Source organism: Haliotis rubra, unplaced genomic scaffold (genome assembly GCF_003918875.1).
Source record: "Haliotis rubra isolate DU_JTF1 unplaced genomic scaffold, ASM391887v1 Scf5, whole genome shotgun sequence".
NCBI lineage: Eukaryota > Metazoa > Mollusca > Gastropoda > Lepetellida > Haliotidae > Haliotis > Haliotis rubra.
The window spans coordinates 1,094,043-1,109,981 of NW_025767190.1; the positions used below are offsets into that span (position 1 = coordinate 1,094,043).

Here is a 15,939-nt window from a genome sequence, read left to right on the forward strand (position 1 = left end):
TGCACAGGGGGGTCTGCAGAGGCAACTCGACAAGCTAATGCTCTGATAATGGCCTTGGTGCAGGATCCAGACAAAGAACTAACAGAAATTCTGGCAAAAAATAAGCCTAAAGCTCCATCAACAGTCACTATTGCTGACTTTGCCATTGGAACATTTAATGCTGCAAATTTGTCAAACTCTGCTAGTTCCACCTCATCTGGTTCAGGTAGTTTGTCGACCAAGTCCCCTGCCAACAGTACCAAGTCCTCCAGCACTCGTCAGTCTTCATCTGGTCAGGGCAACAACAGCTCATCTGGGAAGTCATCTATGTCACAATCTATGGTGTGGCAGGGCTCTGGAACTACCCAGCCTGTCCCTTCATCCCCAAGACGCAGCCCTCAAAAACAGATTTCCTCCAGTCACTCTGGGTCTCCTGCACCAAACCATCACAGCGTGGAGAAAACTGCTTCTCGTCAGCTGTTCCCGTCGGACAGGAGAAGTTCAACATCTCCAGTGGTCACTTTCACCAATTCCTCCACAGTCTCCTATAGCTCCTCCTCCACAGCAGTTAAAGTTGTTCCGTCAAGTGCTAATTCCACACGTGGAAGGCCCGACAACAGAGATCAGGTCACCACCAAATCTGCTCCGCGAAACCTGTTACTGGTCCTGTTAAACTTCTCACTCGTCAGGCTCAACCAAAACCAGACCCCCAGCCTCTGCCGATTGTAGCAAGCCATGGGACTGGAAATAATGTATCTAACGTTGGGCAGCAGGCTACACCTTCCCCAGGGTCCTCCACCCCTGGAGAATATTTGCCTTTCAACAATTTATTCAGTAATTATGGTGCCCAGATCCTGGGCAAGAAGGATGATAGTACTGATAAGATGAACTTCGCCAGTGTAGCTGCTGCAGGAGTGGTATCTACACTTTCCAGTCCTCTGGCAAATGTCAATGTTGCCTCCGCTCTAAGCGGCGAGAGTCACAAAGTTGACCCGAGCCTACAGGCAAAGGCTCCAGGATATAAACCAGGCAGAACAGGTTCTCCTCAGTTTCGTCAAGATATGGAACAAAGCAAGAATCCAGGTTTTAAAAATTTTCACCTTCCAGTTCAAGCAATGCAAGGAGGCATGGGCGAACTGGATATGACACGAGCACCAGGTTTCCGGGGAAACATGCCACCTTCAGGGATGTCCCCTCGGTCTAACACCTCCACGCCTAGTGGACTCTCTCCTCGCAGCCAGACAGGCACACCCCTTGACTCCAGTCAACATTCTATCTCTTCTCTCTCTAGTCAAAAGGAAGAATACAGTATGCCAAATCAGCCAATGACACTCCCTGAGATTAAGAGCACTTTGAACCCTAATGCTCCTGATTTCCAAATCTCCTCCACCAACATGAACCAGATGGTAAATGGCCTGCCGGGTGGCATCGGCCAGGAGCTCCATCCACTGCCACCAAGTGCACTCCAGGCTCTCCACCAACAGCTCCTCAATGCCCAGCAGCTGCTTAACTTCTCCAACATGCCTCAAGGCAACTTCCCCATACCGAACGAGCTCCAGATGCTCCAGCAGCTTAGCTCAGTTGGTAACCAGATACCCAACCCTATGGGAAATCAGATGAACAGCCAGATGCCCAACCCCATGTCCAATCAAATAAATAACCAAATGCCAAACCAGATTCCAAATCAGATAGGCAGAGATCATCTTGGTGGTCAGATGGGCAACAACCAGCTGGGTCAGATGGGAAACCAGATGCCTCAAGGAGGGGGTCAGAATCAACCAGTTGGTCCTCCGGGTCCAAATGGACAGAATCCAGGCTTCCTGCCCCAGATGATATCTCGCACCCTCTCCCCAATGCCACCACATGCTCGCCCAAACAGTGCTCCATCTATGGCTGGCATGTCTCAAGGTAATTAATAGACAATGTTTTCAAGAATTTTCACCTTTAAGGTGGTAAAGTTCCATGGAAATTGTGTAAATCTTTCTTCACTCTGTATTAAATTTGTTGGATTTTTGGTGGCAGTCAAGTATGTTTGTGCACCTTGGTTTAAATGTTCCTGTGATGTGCAAACAATTAAATCCAGATAAGTTTGTCATAGCTGCCTCATTCAGTACAGTAACACACATTTCATGGTGTCCTACCGCAGTGATATTGCTGGAATATTAATAAAAGTATCATTAAACCAAATTCACTCACTCATTCAATACTTTGTACGGATGCACCACTTTGAGTATTACCATATTTAGTCTTAGTCACCATGGAAGTAAAACTATTTGTACATTTTGTAACTTTCAGTAGAGAGTGGTTCCCCTGGTCCCATTGGTCCCCCTCGAGGTACTTCACCAATGCCAATAGGCACCCCACCGCTACCTGACCCTGTGAAGAACAGTATGGATGACCGGAGGGTGCCACGACCTATTGGGGGAGAACGGAGTCATCGCAAAGCCCCTGGTGCAGGTCCTGGGAACATTGGACCTGTCGGGGACTTCAGCAAGCTCTGGGGCCTCAACTCTGCAATATCTGGTGAGTAGTGGGGCTGGCTATGAGTCAACTGGTCAACTTTAGCACAAATTTTATGCAAGACTATAGTGCTTCTTTGCAGCTTCCGGTTAAATCTAAATACACTTGTTCAATAGCATGTCCGCCATATGGAATACTTTAGGAGTTGCCTCCCTTGCTTCATTCACCCACAACGCCAGAAGTGTTTTTTGCAGAATAAATGTTACAAAACTTGTAACAATAACGACGGCAGATTAAAAAAAAAAAATCTCCTATAGTTCAATGGTAGAATTAGGCGATTGATATTTCTTTTTAATTTCTGCTTATTCTTTTTCCTTCACTCTGTTGAACCGGAAGCCGGCAGGGGTAATGAAGGCGAAGAAAGATTTGCCATGCCACGGGTGGTGCTTAAAATGTTGAATTAAATATATTGTATGTGAGTAATTATTAATATGAGGTTGGAAATCTGAGAGCACAACCCTGTGAGGAAATGGGTGTCTGTCTACCTTTGATGGTGGCGATATTTTATTTTGATATTTAAAATATTTTTCGAACTGAAGCGAGGAAAGCACATTGCCAACCTTTGCTCGCTTTGCTTGCATTTTTCTCTCTGTTGTGCAGCTTTATTTGTGCTACGGTTTGCCTGTGAGTGAAGTGACACTACATGAAAAAGCAAACTTGAATTGGTTTAAAACATCCAGAGCATGTATATACAACTTTCAGATTTAGTCATGATTTCAACAGTGTGTGTTCATGTTTGACCGATGTATATTTTTCAGAGCTGAACTCTGACTGGGCACCAAGCACGTCACCCATGATGACCAGTGCATCCATGCAAGCCTCTGTGAGGACATCATCTGTGATAACGCGGGGAAACATGGCTTACACTCGGGACGGAGATGGTTCCACCGGAGAGCCAACTCAAGATCCCAGCTCGTTTCCTGAAGGCCTCTCTATAGAGGCAGCAGTGGAACAAAATTTTGTGGTGGGTAGTTTGTACAGTCATACTTCAGCCAGCAGTCAGTCTGTCAATAACACCCTTGTTAGAAAACAAATTTGTTTACGACTATAAAGGAATTCTGTAGAAGGACCATTTGACTGATGGATCAAAAGGACATATGAGAATTTGAACGAATGTTCTCTCCAATGATGAAACAGAAAGCAACATGAAATCAGTAAATTGAAGACATGTATGGTTGTTTTCAAAAGCTGGAAAACAGTTAACTAGTCATTATATAAATTAATAAGAAATATACAAACTATTTGCTACTGTGTAATCCTTCAGCCAAATATACAGTGTATTTGGGTTGAAACATTTAAACTGATGATACATCTTTTGGATGTTATCAGCATACCTAGATAAATAAGACTGAAGTGCTTGGTGCATGATCCTGTCCATTTGTAGCTCTGTAGTAAGTATTTTACGGAGATAGATACGCATTAACTGTTCAGAATTAAGGCTAGTCTTGACACCCCTGGCGTTTCCCCTTGTAGTGTTTAAATGTAGATGCTCCCAGAATTTTCAACCATCACCACTGGGGTTATTTCAAGGGCCCACGATGTTTAAAAACTAGAGTTTATTTGTACTTTTATGGATGAAATTATTTCTTTTATCATAAAGAAACATTTGTTACTGTGATGAACAAGAAATTTAAGATCATCTCTTTTTACCCTGTTTTCAGAACCCCCAGATGATGATGGCAATGTTTCCTAATGGTGTACCTACTAACTTCCCAATCCCCCCAATGTACAACCCTCGCATGAGTGGAGATGGCGTGCCCACCATGTGGCCTGGCGGAATGAAGACCCCGCTCTCCGAGCCTGTAGAGAATGGGGTGGGTGAACACCACCATACATAGAGGCAATCAGTCACCCATCTTGTATGTCTACGAACTGGTGATCTACTGTAGTTTGTTCTACTTATTGTAGTGTTCATTGTAGCTGTTTAACATACAGTGCTTTGCCAATATTACATAGTTTTCGGAAACGTAATTTTTTTTGTCATATGAAAAATGAAACTGTATATGATATAGTTGAGGGATTTAATATCAATTCTGTTAAATTTGAAAAATGTGCTTTAAACTAATGTTATTTGTTGACGACTGGTGTAATAGTGGCCAGCATAAGTTATATTATTGTTGAGTTGAAAATTCCATGAACAAGTCGGCTTGTGACATCCCTTTGTTGTCTGCTTTGTAATTTCAACTTCTCAGGATTCATACCAGATGAAAGGAAAGGGATCAAACCATTGTTTACTCTTAAAAGTCATAGGCCTAAGGCTGGGGTTCTGTTTCCCTAATGAAAACAGTGTGTGTAGTTAATTTCTGGCGTTCCACGCCTTTATGATAATGGAGTAATGCGTTGTTGATCCATACTCACTTGCTCTTAAAATCCACTGATAAAGGAAAGATTGGCAATGGCATATGTTATCAATCTCTGTGGTATCAAGTTACAAAAAGAACTGTGAGATCTGAAAGTGACAAGATTTCTTGTATGTTTCCAGAATAACTGGAGTCAGTGGAGTCAGCAGGCCGACATGTGACTACAACATTGTCCCCCTGGCTGTTTGGAGGACTACCCTTCTGCAGTTCAGATTAAACAAGATAATATCCATCAACGTTGATTATTCGGCAAGGGGAACCTGCTTTATCTGGCTGTATTGTGGCCTCTCGCTGGTTGGCTGTCTCAGCCTTGTGCTCGTCCTCACGATAGCAATGAATGGATGATTGATTGTGCTTGTGTCTTTTCCTGCAATGCCCAATTTAGCTTTCCTTCTTGACAATAGAGAAAAAATGTAAAGAAATGTATGAATAAATTGTCAAATGAATCTCTTTGTGATTGTTGAAAAAATATGACTGCATGTGTGGATAAGCTGCCCATGGTTTCGTCCAGTCGCTCAGTTCCATCCCTGGTGAGACTCAAGTTCATTTGAGCATATGGGTTGGAGTATCAGGTTTGCACTGAATATGTTCATTGTGTCAGCACCATGATACCCGTGCAGGGCCGGTAAGGTAGCCTAGTGGTTAAAGTGTTCGCTCGCCATGCTGAAGACTTGGGTTCTATTCCCCACATGGGTACAATGTGTGAAGCCCATTTCTGGTGTTCCCCGCCCTGATATTGCTGGAATATTGCTAAAAGAGGCATAAAACTAAACTCAATTGCTCCATACCCGTGCTCATTTGTTTCTTCAAAATGAAATATTTGCAACCTGCATCACTGTCCTCTCACGTTAAGCTGATAAACAGTGATAAAATACATATTGATCAACAAGGTGTTAATCATGCCTGCTTCCCTCAGTCATTGGGGAAAAAAAAAAATAGGGCGGTGCTATAGCATATTGGTTGAAGCGTTCGCTCGTCACGGTGAAGACCTGGGTGCGATTCCCCACATGGATATCAGGACCATCAATGGCAAGACTTGCGTAACTGGCTTTTGTTCCACATGTAGCCAACATGTCATGATGTAACTGAAATGCACGATATTGAATCCAACTCAAGTCACTTTATGCAGTATATCACAATGGTAGATGTCGCTGAATGAGCACTGCTACTTGCACACACACACACAAAAACAAATCATCAGCAAAGAAAGTTAACTCCTACTTCAAATCGTGTGCATAAAACACAGCACTGTTCCTGCTATATGATGGCAGTCAGTAAAGAATCGTATCTGGACCAGACAATCCAGTGATTGACATACTCAAGCATAATCTATGCAGAAAAATGACATGCTTTAACAAAGTCTAATCCCAGAATGGGTTGGACATAGTCAATTCTAACTCGGATCTTCTCTGGTGACTTACATGGAACTACTTGAAACAAGTAACATCCTTCCGTCACTTGTGATATCTATGTAAAATCATTGTTGACCATATAACACTTAATTCTGATCACAATCAGTGTGACTCATTAATCAGTGTTTTTACAACCACCAGTAGTAAACTCGAACACATAAATCCCGATGACGTATCCTGCAGGAAGCTGAGATGAGTCCCCATGACACCATGCAAGTGGCTCTCAGCTTTGCTTGCAGCTGGCTTAAAGATAGTATTATACACAGTTGTGAATAATATTGTTACCTTCTACTAAATTAACAACCGCCTCCGTGGTGTAGTGGTTAGAGCGTCCGCCAAAAGAGCGAGGGTCGCTGGTTCGATCCCCGACCGCGTCATACCAAAAACGTTAAAATATGGTACTTGTTGGTCCCTGCCTGGCGCTCAGCATTAATGGGTATGACAAGGACTGGTCGGCTCGGAGTCAGTATAATGTGTCTGAGTAGAGTATTCATGCTTCACTGCGGTGTCGTATCTCAGTGGGCTAGCACTATAAAACCAGCTTGAGTCTGGGCTAGTACAAGCAGCCGCACATACACACGCATGCACGTCGTCATATGAGCGAAATATTCTCAAGCACGACGTTAAACCCAATTTCACCTCACCTCACCACTAAATTAACAAATATGCTTTAAGAAATAACTGGTGGTGAGGTAGCGGTGTGATCAAAGCATCCGCTCATCACACCTAAGACACAGGTTTAATTTCCCAAGTGAGTACAAGGTGTGAAGCCAATTTCTATTGTCCTTGTGATATTGCTAGAATATTGCAAAATGCATCACAAAACCACACTCCCTCACTTAAACTGACTTGCAGTTTATGGTGCACTTGTGTATGCATATATGACCTTGTTCTCATCACTATATGGCTGAAAGAATGCTAGACATCAAATTTTGACTTTCATTTGGACCTTGTACAGAATACACTTGTAATTATAGCTTATGTATTTGCAAGATTTGAACTGAAACAAATTGGTTTCCATGGTACCCAGTTACTTTACCATGTTTTTTTAAAGCATACAGTGCTTTGCATCTCAGAAATGAGCAACCCTCTTTGCCCTGAAGAATTTGTGGCACTTGTCAGCAACTAGTATATCAGTTGTCAAGATCATCACCCTCCCCAAGACTTGAAACCTGAGAAGCATTTACTGTAGGTCAATGAAACTTGAGACATGATCTTTAGTAGCAGATTTAGGAAGGAAAAGTAATGTTTTTTGTGCAGAACTAAGTCTCTTAAGCATACCAGAAGTCTTAATCCCGGTCTTAATCCCGGAATACGTATTTGGTGTTACAATACCTGTGCTGGCGAATTCATGAAAGTACATCACTTTGGACTCTCCACATGCTTGATTTGACTATGATACAGTTCAGAGCTGTGTGAAATTCACAGTAGTTTCTCATGGTTAAATCTACACATAAAATATGTCTACAGGTGTCTGAAATCCTTTAGTGAAAGGGTAAGGTCACCATTAGGAAGAGATCACAAGTCTTAATACACTGTAATTCGACTTCCGACAAATACTGGACGACTGCTTTAGCAAATGTTGTGTTCTAAACCATTTTGTTAAGACATCTAAAATTAAGTTGCCATAAATCTGATTGGTGTAATTGGATTGGAGAAAGGTCATAACACTCAAATGGTGTTTCAACATTTTTATTGATTGTTTTTGTACATACTGTCCCCCACCCCTTGGAAAATATACACCCATGAGGTCATCAGACATCTCATGAACTTAACAGTGTGAATTATAACACAGAATACTGGGTTAATAGTATTTATAACCAGTTTGAACAACTGTGGTATTGTATTGAATCTTCATAGCCTGGATCAATTCATCTGATTCTGCAGTATGTGTCATAATGTTCTGAAATAGCTGGGTGTAAACAAATATACACAATATCATGATATTGGCCTTCTTATTTACATTCAGAACTAATTATATAACTTCATTTATTGAGATACAAAACTCAGAATAACTTGTCTGGATGCATAAAAGCTGTGAATGAGCTCCCACTCATTCACTTGACAACTTCATTTCACATGTTCAAAGGAAGCAAACACTACACTACTTAGATATAACAAAAGAATTTTAAAAATTCCCATTCCATGCCATTTTTTGAGAAATGAGATGCTTGAGCTCAGTTTCACCAGTTTTAGCAGTTTGGAATCAATTATAATCATCAGCTTCCAGTTTCCTTGCAAGGTCCATTCTTTTGACCTTTTTACAGGCGTCAATAAGGTCCTGTTTCGATGATCTTTCCCTCTTTTCATTCAAATATATTTTTATAGCTCTGTGGATCTGTTCTTTCACATCCCGCGGATACGCATCCGCAAGATTGTCAATATCAAAATCATCCACACCTAAGTTCCTTACAAAGAACCGCCAGTCTCGTCCTAGTTTACGCTTCAGGAGTTCGATTGGCTGCCTCAGTTCTGAAACATCAGATTACCATAATTATTGCATGTGTATCATGACACCTGTACCTAAATCCTTAGTCAACACAGTCAACTTACATTTCTACCCAAAACATTTCCTTTGATATTTTTGCTGTAGCTGTATGTCTTACATAAATGCTGTCAATCATTAATAGATAAATATTTCACCTTCTCCAAATTTCTTAATTCTCTACAGCTTTACCAATCTATGTTGAGATTTCGAACAAAAGGACCACTAAACATCAGTTTTGTATATCATTTAAATTTAAAAACTCAAAATATACCATAAATCTAATAATACTGAAAAGGCGATAACCAGATTACAAACAGGTTACACAGAACTAAATTCCCACCTTCATAATTAATATATAAACACCAAAACAGCCAAATGCACACACTGCAACTACTTCCTCTCCCCTTACAACTTCTGTCAAATTTCCAAATTCAAAATTTACACAAACGGTACTTATCCAACCCTAATGCTCCCTTCAGGTTGTTTTTTTTCAGGGTATTTTTTGATCACATCACTCTTTTTTTGATCAATCACTAAATGGCACTAGTGGACCTGTTTTGGAAATGCGCATCATGTTAGAAAGCGCACGTAAAATCTCCAAACTCATCATCATCATCTGGAATGGCAGCTTCAAGTGCAGCACCAAGGCATTCCCTGCCCCTACAGACTACAGGTCCGAGTTGCTCAACGTTTGGGAAGTATTATGACAAGCCTGTTACTGATCCATCATATACACGTCCGCTGTTTATCATATTGTATATCATATATGTGTTGTAACTTGTATGACGTATTGTTTAGGGAGATATTGTTGACATAATTAAGTAACATGATACAAGATACTTTCAGTCCTGTAGACAATGGTACAGCTGAACTAATCTTAGAATTCAGTATGAATGATTCCTCACATACATTCAGACCAAGTTCTAAATCAATTAAGGTTGACATCTTGATTTGCTTTCAGACACAGATGGTTTCAAAACAAAAACAAGAGACTGAATATTCAACCTGACTTTGCAACAAATAAAGAAATAATCTGGTGCATTTACTGTTCAATCAAGTAAATAGATATAACTTATGTCTCCCACCTGGATTTGTGTAATCTCCTGAAAACAAAAGAAAAGGATATTAACATATATAACTATACACTTTCACCATCCCTACATTAATTTGTTACGCTGTGAATTTGGTAAGTTCCATGTAACTTTTCCTCTATTTCACATGTGGCACCATAAATATAAGGGATATTGTTAAATATAAGGGATGTATTTATCCTATTACCATAACAACTGGTGCAAGGATTTATAGTTTTCCTCTCGATATCTCTGCTCAGTATGTATATCTCAGCATCATACACAAGTGACGAAGACAAAATCCTGACAAAATAATTAGAATTGTGATGGATAACAATATCGTGAGTATCGATAATCGATGATACTTTTTTCTGACAATAAATATATCATAAATTTGTTATATATTGTACGATCTCAACTTCTAAAATGCCTCAAACAAAATAATTTCCGTCTGACAATAAATATCGATACTTTTTTCCGTATCATGATATGTATCGTTGACCTTAAAATTGTGAATTTTCACCAGAAATTTGACGGTTGTCAAAATTTACTCTGGTTCTTGTTATCAAAATACACGTTTTTTAAAGAAAATAACTAAAGATAGCATATCGTGATATGCATCGTATTGAATCGTATCGTTACATGATATCGCGATACGTATCGTATCGTGAAATTTCTGTATCATCACACCTCTAAAAATAATATTATTAAATGAATTGTCTGTGCTTACTCTGTGCAGGATATTCAGGAATGGCATCCACAGTCTCATCCCGTGGCTGGTACTCGTGAACTGCATCAAACACATCTCTTCGACCCTTCGTGGCATTTTCCAACAGATCATTCAAAATTCAATCTTTTCTGAAGATATTTCCTTTCTTTCCTCCAAAATTGTAATCAATTCCAGAAAATCTTTTATTTTGTCTCTTTGTCCTGCTTTGATGAAATCTTTACACAAAAATTTCATCGACTGGACTTCCTCTGGCCTGATCATATTGCTCAGATTGAGAATCATCCTTCTGTAGCGCATCTGTTTCTCATTGGCGTCAGCCATTTCTGCTTTCCTTCCTGATAACCGAATGACGATCTGTAAAATGTCTAAGGTGTCATCACATTCACAACAGACAGTATCAAGCTCTCTATCCTATTGTTCATGGATTTGTCTGAAAGAGAAATCACCAACAGTGGTAAAAAGTCTGGATGATGACAACGAGAATATGCGTTTACGGAGAACTACTCTTTATTTGGACATGACAGAACTTTCGATGGGGAAAACCCACATATATTGACACAAGCAGGGAATACCCAACGCCTGGCGGAACTTCGCTGATTGACTGACTATAGGTGGGTGCTAACCGAAGCTAATATTGATAGTGTAATGAAGTACACGTTAGTATGGAAACTGTTATAAACATAGACAGTTACTAACTTCACTCACACCCTCATCTTCCGGACATATCGTGAAGCACCTTAGGAACTCCGCTTCAGCGCGTAACACAATCGCTACAGTTCACCTTATGCCTTGCTAAAACGGGACCCGTCAAACATTGCATAAAACGAAAATGGCATTGAGTGTTGAATCTTTGTATGACCCCAATCAAATATAAGACTCCTTTTTATCCCCGGCATGTAATGCGGGGGGTATAGTCGTCGTCGTCCGTCGTCCGTCCGTCCGTCCGTCCGTAATCATTTTGTTTCCGGAGCATAACTCCAAGACCATTCGATATTTTTCAACAAAATTTGTAGATATATCAAACAGAACCTAAGGTGGTGCCTTTGCTATTTACAGATTTTTGGCATTTTATTTTTCTCAAGTTTCCATGGAAACGTTTTGGACTCAGTCTTAAAAGGGAGGGTGGGCTTCGTTTCCGGAGCATAACTCAGAAACCGTTCAGTATTTTTCTGCAAAACTTGGTAGATATATCAAACAGAACCCAAAGTGGTGCCTTTGCTACTTACAGATTTTGTGATTTATTATTTTCTTGGTTTCCATGGAAACAATTCGGGCTTAGTCTCAAAAGGAGGGGTGGGTTTCATTTCCGGAGCACAATTCGAAAACTTCTTAATATCTTTCAGCAAAACTTGGCAGATATGTGAGGCAGATCCCAAAGTGGTGCCTTTTGCTCTCCTTTACAGATTCTTGGCATTTGTATTTTTCTTGGTTTCCATGGAAACGATTCAGACTTAGTCTCAAAAGGGAGGGTAGGTTTCTGTTTCCGGAGCACAACTTGAAAACCGTTCAATATCTTTCAACAGTACTTGGGAGATATATGAGACAGATCTTGAAGTGATGCCTTTGCTATTTACAGATTTTGTCATGTTTATTTTTCTCGGTTTCCATGGAAACGATTTGAACTTAGTCTCAAAAGGGAGGGGTGGGTTTCGTTTCCGGAGCATAACGCGAAAACTTCTTAATATCTTTCAACAAAACTTGGCAGATATGTGAGGCAGATCTTGAAGTGGTGCCTTTGCTGTTTACAGATTTTTTGGCATTTATATTTTTCTTGGTTTCCATGGAAACGTTTTGGACTTTAAAGGGAGGGGTGGGCTTTGTTTCCGGAGGATAACTCAGAAACCGTTCAGTATTTTTCTGCAAAACTTGGTAGATATATCAAACAGAACCTAAAGTGGTGCCTTTTGCTATTTTTACAGATTTGCACTTAGTCTAAAATCAAGCTGGACTTTAAGTAACTGTCAAATGATTTGTTCTTTCAAAGATGTGGGGCCGGGGGGATATGTCATCTTCTGATGACTCTTGTTTTTTTTTTTACTCATGAGAAACTAGGGACCCGAAAGTAGTCGGCACCCTGTTTCATATCCATTAGTTATGCGTACAAGTATACTTTTTGTGCAAAAGATTTTTTGTCAGGTGTATAGTCTGAGGTGGGGGTGGGGTGGGGTGGGGTCCTTTGTGCTGAAGGTTTATTACATGACCATTGAAACTCTCGTGAAAAACGGCTGAAAGTGAAGCGTATCAACCCCACCCCCTTCTAAACTGTGCACACCCCACCCCACACCCCATGTATCCGCCCCTGAGGTGTGTGTTTTATGAAATCAGAGAAAAGGAAGTCCAGCCAACTCTGTGTCATGTGCATCAGTAATGTGCTTCTCCCGCAAATACACCGAATAACTTGATGCGGTTTTGCAAAACAAAAATTCTGGAGCCATTTTGACGCATTGCAGCTTTTAGTGATTTGGTAGCTTTAGCGATCTTCAGGTATGCTGGGCCCTGTCTCGCATGTCGCAATATAGGCGCAAAGGGAACCGGGAACCAGTTGTGGCGCGAAGCATCGCTGTGGAAGAGCTTGTGGCGCAAGTTCTACGAAGTAAACTGGGCCACGTCTCGCACATCGCTCCGCAGCGCCAACAAGGAACAGGTGGTGTTGTGGTGCTGTATCTCTAAACAGCGCACCACAACTTCCTCGTGAGGGCGATCTCGCCGCAGGTCACATGCTATTAAGACAAGCAACCAGTTGGTAAGTTCCATGTAACTTTTCCTCTATTTCACATGTGGCACCATAAATATAAGGGATATTGTTAAATATAAGGGATGTATTTATCCTATTACCATAACAACTGGTGCAAGGATTTATAGTTTTCCTCTCGATATCTCTGCTCAGTATGTATATCTCAGCATCATACACAAGTGACGAAGACAAAATCCTGACAAAATAATTAGAATATATAACAAATTTATGGATAACAACTTCTTTATTTTCGTGAGTGCGACGTTTCGATACAGATTCTTGTACCGTTGTCAAGCAAGAGTGACGGTACAAGAATCTGTATCCAACGTCACCTCAACATAAAGAGATTGATATCATAAATTGATTATATATTGTACGTCTCAACTTCTAAAATGCCACTCAAACAAAATAATTAGAGTTGTGACGATATATCGTAGTATCGATAATCGTGATACTTTTTCTGACAATAAATATATCGATACTTTTTTCCGTATCATGATATGTATCGTTGACCTTAAAATTGTGAATTTTCACCAGAAATTGACGGTTGTCAAAATTTACTCTGGTTCTTGTTATTAAAATACGTTTTTTTTAAGAAAATAACTAAAGATAGCATATCGTGATATGCATCGTATTGAATCGTATCGTTACATGATATCGCGATACGTATCGTATCGTGAAATTTCTGTATCATCACACCTCTAAAAATAATATTATTAAATGAACTGTCTGTGCTTACTCTGTGCAGGATATTCAGGAATGGCATCCACAGTCTCATCCCGTGGCTGGTACTCGTGAACTGCATCAAACACATCTCTTCGACCCTTCGTGGCATTTTCCAACAGATAATTCAAAAATTCAATCTTTTCTGAAGATATTTCCTTTCTTTCCTCCAAAATTGTAATCAATTCCAGAAAATCTTTTATTTTGTCTCTTTGTCCTGCTTTGATGAAATCTTTACACAAAAATTTCATCGACTGGACTTCCTCTGGCCTGATCATATTGCTCAGATTGAGAATCATCCTTCTGTAGCGCATCTGTTTCTCATTGGCGTCAGCCATTTCTGCTTTCCTTCCTGATAACCGAATGACGATCTGTAAAATGTCTAAGGTGTCATCACATTCACAACAGACAGTATCAAGCTCTCTATCCTATTGTTCATGGATTTGTCTGAAGAGAAATCACCAACAGTGGTAAAAAGTCTGGATGATGACAACGAGAATATGCGTTTACGGAGAACTACTCTTTATTTGGACATGACAGAACTTTCGATGGGGAAAACCCACATATATTGACACAAGCAGGGAATACCCAACGCCTGGCGGAACTTCGCTGATTGACTGACTATAGGTGGGTGCTAACCGAAGCTAATATTGATAGTGTAATGAAGTACACGTTAGTATGGAAACTGTTATAAACATAGACAGTTACTAACTTCACTCACACCCTCATCTTCCGGACATATCGTGAAGCACCTTAGGAACTCCGCTTCAGCGCGTAACACAATCGCTACAGTTCACCTTATGCCTTGCTAAAACGGGACCCGTCAAACATTGCATAAAACGAAAATGGCATTGAGTGTTGAATCTTTGTATGACCCCAATCAAATATAAGACTCCTTTTTATCCCCCCGGCATGTAATACGGGGGTATATAGTCGTCGCCTCGTCCGTCCGTCCGTCCGTCCGTCCGTCCGTAATCATTTTGTTTCCGGAGCATAACTCCAAGACCATTCGATATTTTTCAACAAAAATTTGTAGATATATCAAACAGAACCTAAGGTGGTGCCTTTTGCTATTTACAGATTTTTGGCATTTTTATTTTTCTCAGTTTCCATGGAAACGTTTTGGACTCATATCATATCCATTAGTTATGTACAAGTATACTTTTTTGTGCAAAAGATTCTTGTCAGGTGTAGATCTATAGTCTGGGGTGTGTGTGTGGTGTGTGTGTGGTGGGGGTGGGGTGGGGTTCCTTTGTCCTGAAGGTTTATTACATGACCATTGAAACTCGTGAAAACGGCTGAAAGTGAAGTGTATCAACCCCACCCCCTTCTAAACTGTGCACACCCCACCCCACACCCCATGTATCCGCCCCTGAGGTGTGTTTTATGAAATCAGAAAAAAAGGAAGTCCAGCCAACTCTGTGTCATGTGCATCAGTAATCCGCTTCTCCCGCAAATACACCGAATAACTTGATGCGGTTTTGCAAGAAAATTCTGGTGCCATTTTGACGCATTGCAGCATTAGCATTTGCAGCTTTAGCGCGATCTTGTGTATGCTGGGCCCCGTCTCGCATGTCGCCATTCGTAACTACTCGTGTCATTCCGGCAAGCCGGATGGCGTGCAGGTCACGGAAAGAGGCGAGTAGTTACGAATGGCATGTCGCAATATTAGCGCAAAGGGAACCGGGAACCAGTTGTGGCGCGAAGCATCGCTGTGAAGAGCTTGTGGCGTGTTCTACAGTAAACTGGGCCACGTCTCGCATATCGCAACGTGCCAACAAGGAACAAAAAGTGAGTGAGTGAGCTTAGTTTTACTCTGTTTTTAGCAATGAATATTCCAGGAATATCACGTCGGCGGTCACCAGAAATGGGTTTAACACATTGTACCCATGTGGGAAATCGAACCCGGGTTCCCTGCTTGAC

General features: G+C 40.9%; 3 protein-coding genes and 1 long non-coding RNA gene across 7 annotated transcripts in view; 2 read left to right on the forward strand and 2 right to left on the reverse strand.

Annotated features, from left to right (window-relative positions):
* Window positions 1-849, forward strand: part of LOC124291818 (ankyrin repeat and KH domain-containing protein 1-like) — a 41,995-nt gene extending 41,146 nt beyond the window's left edge. The window contains 1 exon segment of the mRNA XM_046728896.1: window positions 9-849. Within this exon segment, the coding sequence (XP_046584852.1) occupies window positions 9-708 (700 nt within the window). The 3' untranslated portion in view covers window positions 709-849.
* A 14-nt stretch (window positions 850-863) lies between these two features.
* LOC124291752 (basic salivary proline-rich protein 1-like) lies at window positions 864-5,305 on the forward strand. Its single transcript, XM_046728825.1, has 5 exons — window positions 864-1,887; window positions 2,275-2,502; window positions 3,258-3,463; window positions 4,161-4,358; window positions 4,982-5,305. The coding sequence occupies exons 1-4, from the start codon at window positions 864-866 to the stop codon at window positions 4,335-4,337; spliced, it is 1,635 nt and encodes a 544-aa protein (XP_046584781.1). The 3' UTR covers window positions 4,338-4,358; window positions 4,982-5,305.
* A 2,642-nt stretch (window positions 5,306-7,947) lies between these two features.
* On the reverse strand, window positions 7,948-14,879 carry LOC124291715 (FAS-associated death domain protein-like). Of its 4 annotated transcripts, none has more exons than XM_046728784.1 (4): window positions 14,746-14,879; window positions 14,033-14,463; window positions 9,845-9,862; window positions 7,948-8,743 (listed from the first exon to the last, which is right to left on the reverse strand). In XM_046728784.1, exons 2-4 carry the CDS (start codon window positions 14,352-14,354, stop codon window positions 8,478-8,480), a joined length of 606 nt encoding a protein of 201 aa, XP_046584740.1. In that variant the 5' UTR covers window positions 14,355-14,463; window positions 14,746-14,879; the 3' UTR covers window positions 7,948-8,477. The 4 variants fall into 4 exon arrangements, with proteins under 4 accessions (XP_046584740.1, XP_046584739.1, XP_046584738.1 ...); XM_046728783.1 differs by having other exon boundaries at window positions 14,738-14,879; XM_046728782.1 differs by having other exon boundaries at window positions 14,729-14,879.
* LOC124291717 lies at window positions 10,895-11,249 on the reverse strand. The gene is made up of 2 exons (XR_006902266.1): window positions 11,107-11,249; window positions 10,895-10,989 (listed from the first exon to the last, which is right to left on the reverse strand). It is a non-coding gene; the product is annotated as an uncharacterized LOC124291717 (long non-coding RNA).
* Window positions 14,880-15,939: the final 1,060 nt, after the last annotated feature.

Bases quoted from the DNA above. Each gene is read 5' to 3' on its own strand.
- LOC124291752 (XM_046728825.1), top strand. From the start codon at position 864: ATGAACTTCGCCAGTGTAGCTGCTGCAGGAGTGGTATCTACACTTTCC. The intron at 1,888-2,274 runs GTAATTAATAGA...TGTAACTTTCAG, and splicing joins TATGGCTGGCATGTCTCAAG to TAGAGAGTGGTTCCCCTGGT. The intron at 2,503-3,257 runs GTGAGTAGTGGG...TATATTTTTCAG, and splicing joins CCTCAACTCTGCAATATCTG to AGCTGAACTCTGACTGGGCA.
- LOC124291715 (XM_046728784.1), bottom strand. From the start codon at position 14,354: ATGGCTGACGCCAATGAGAAACAGATGCGCTACAGAAGGATGATTCTC.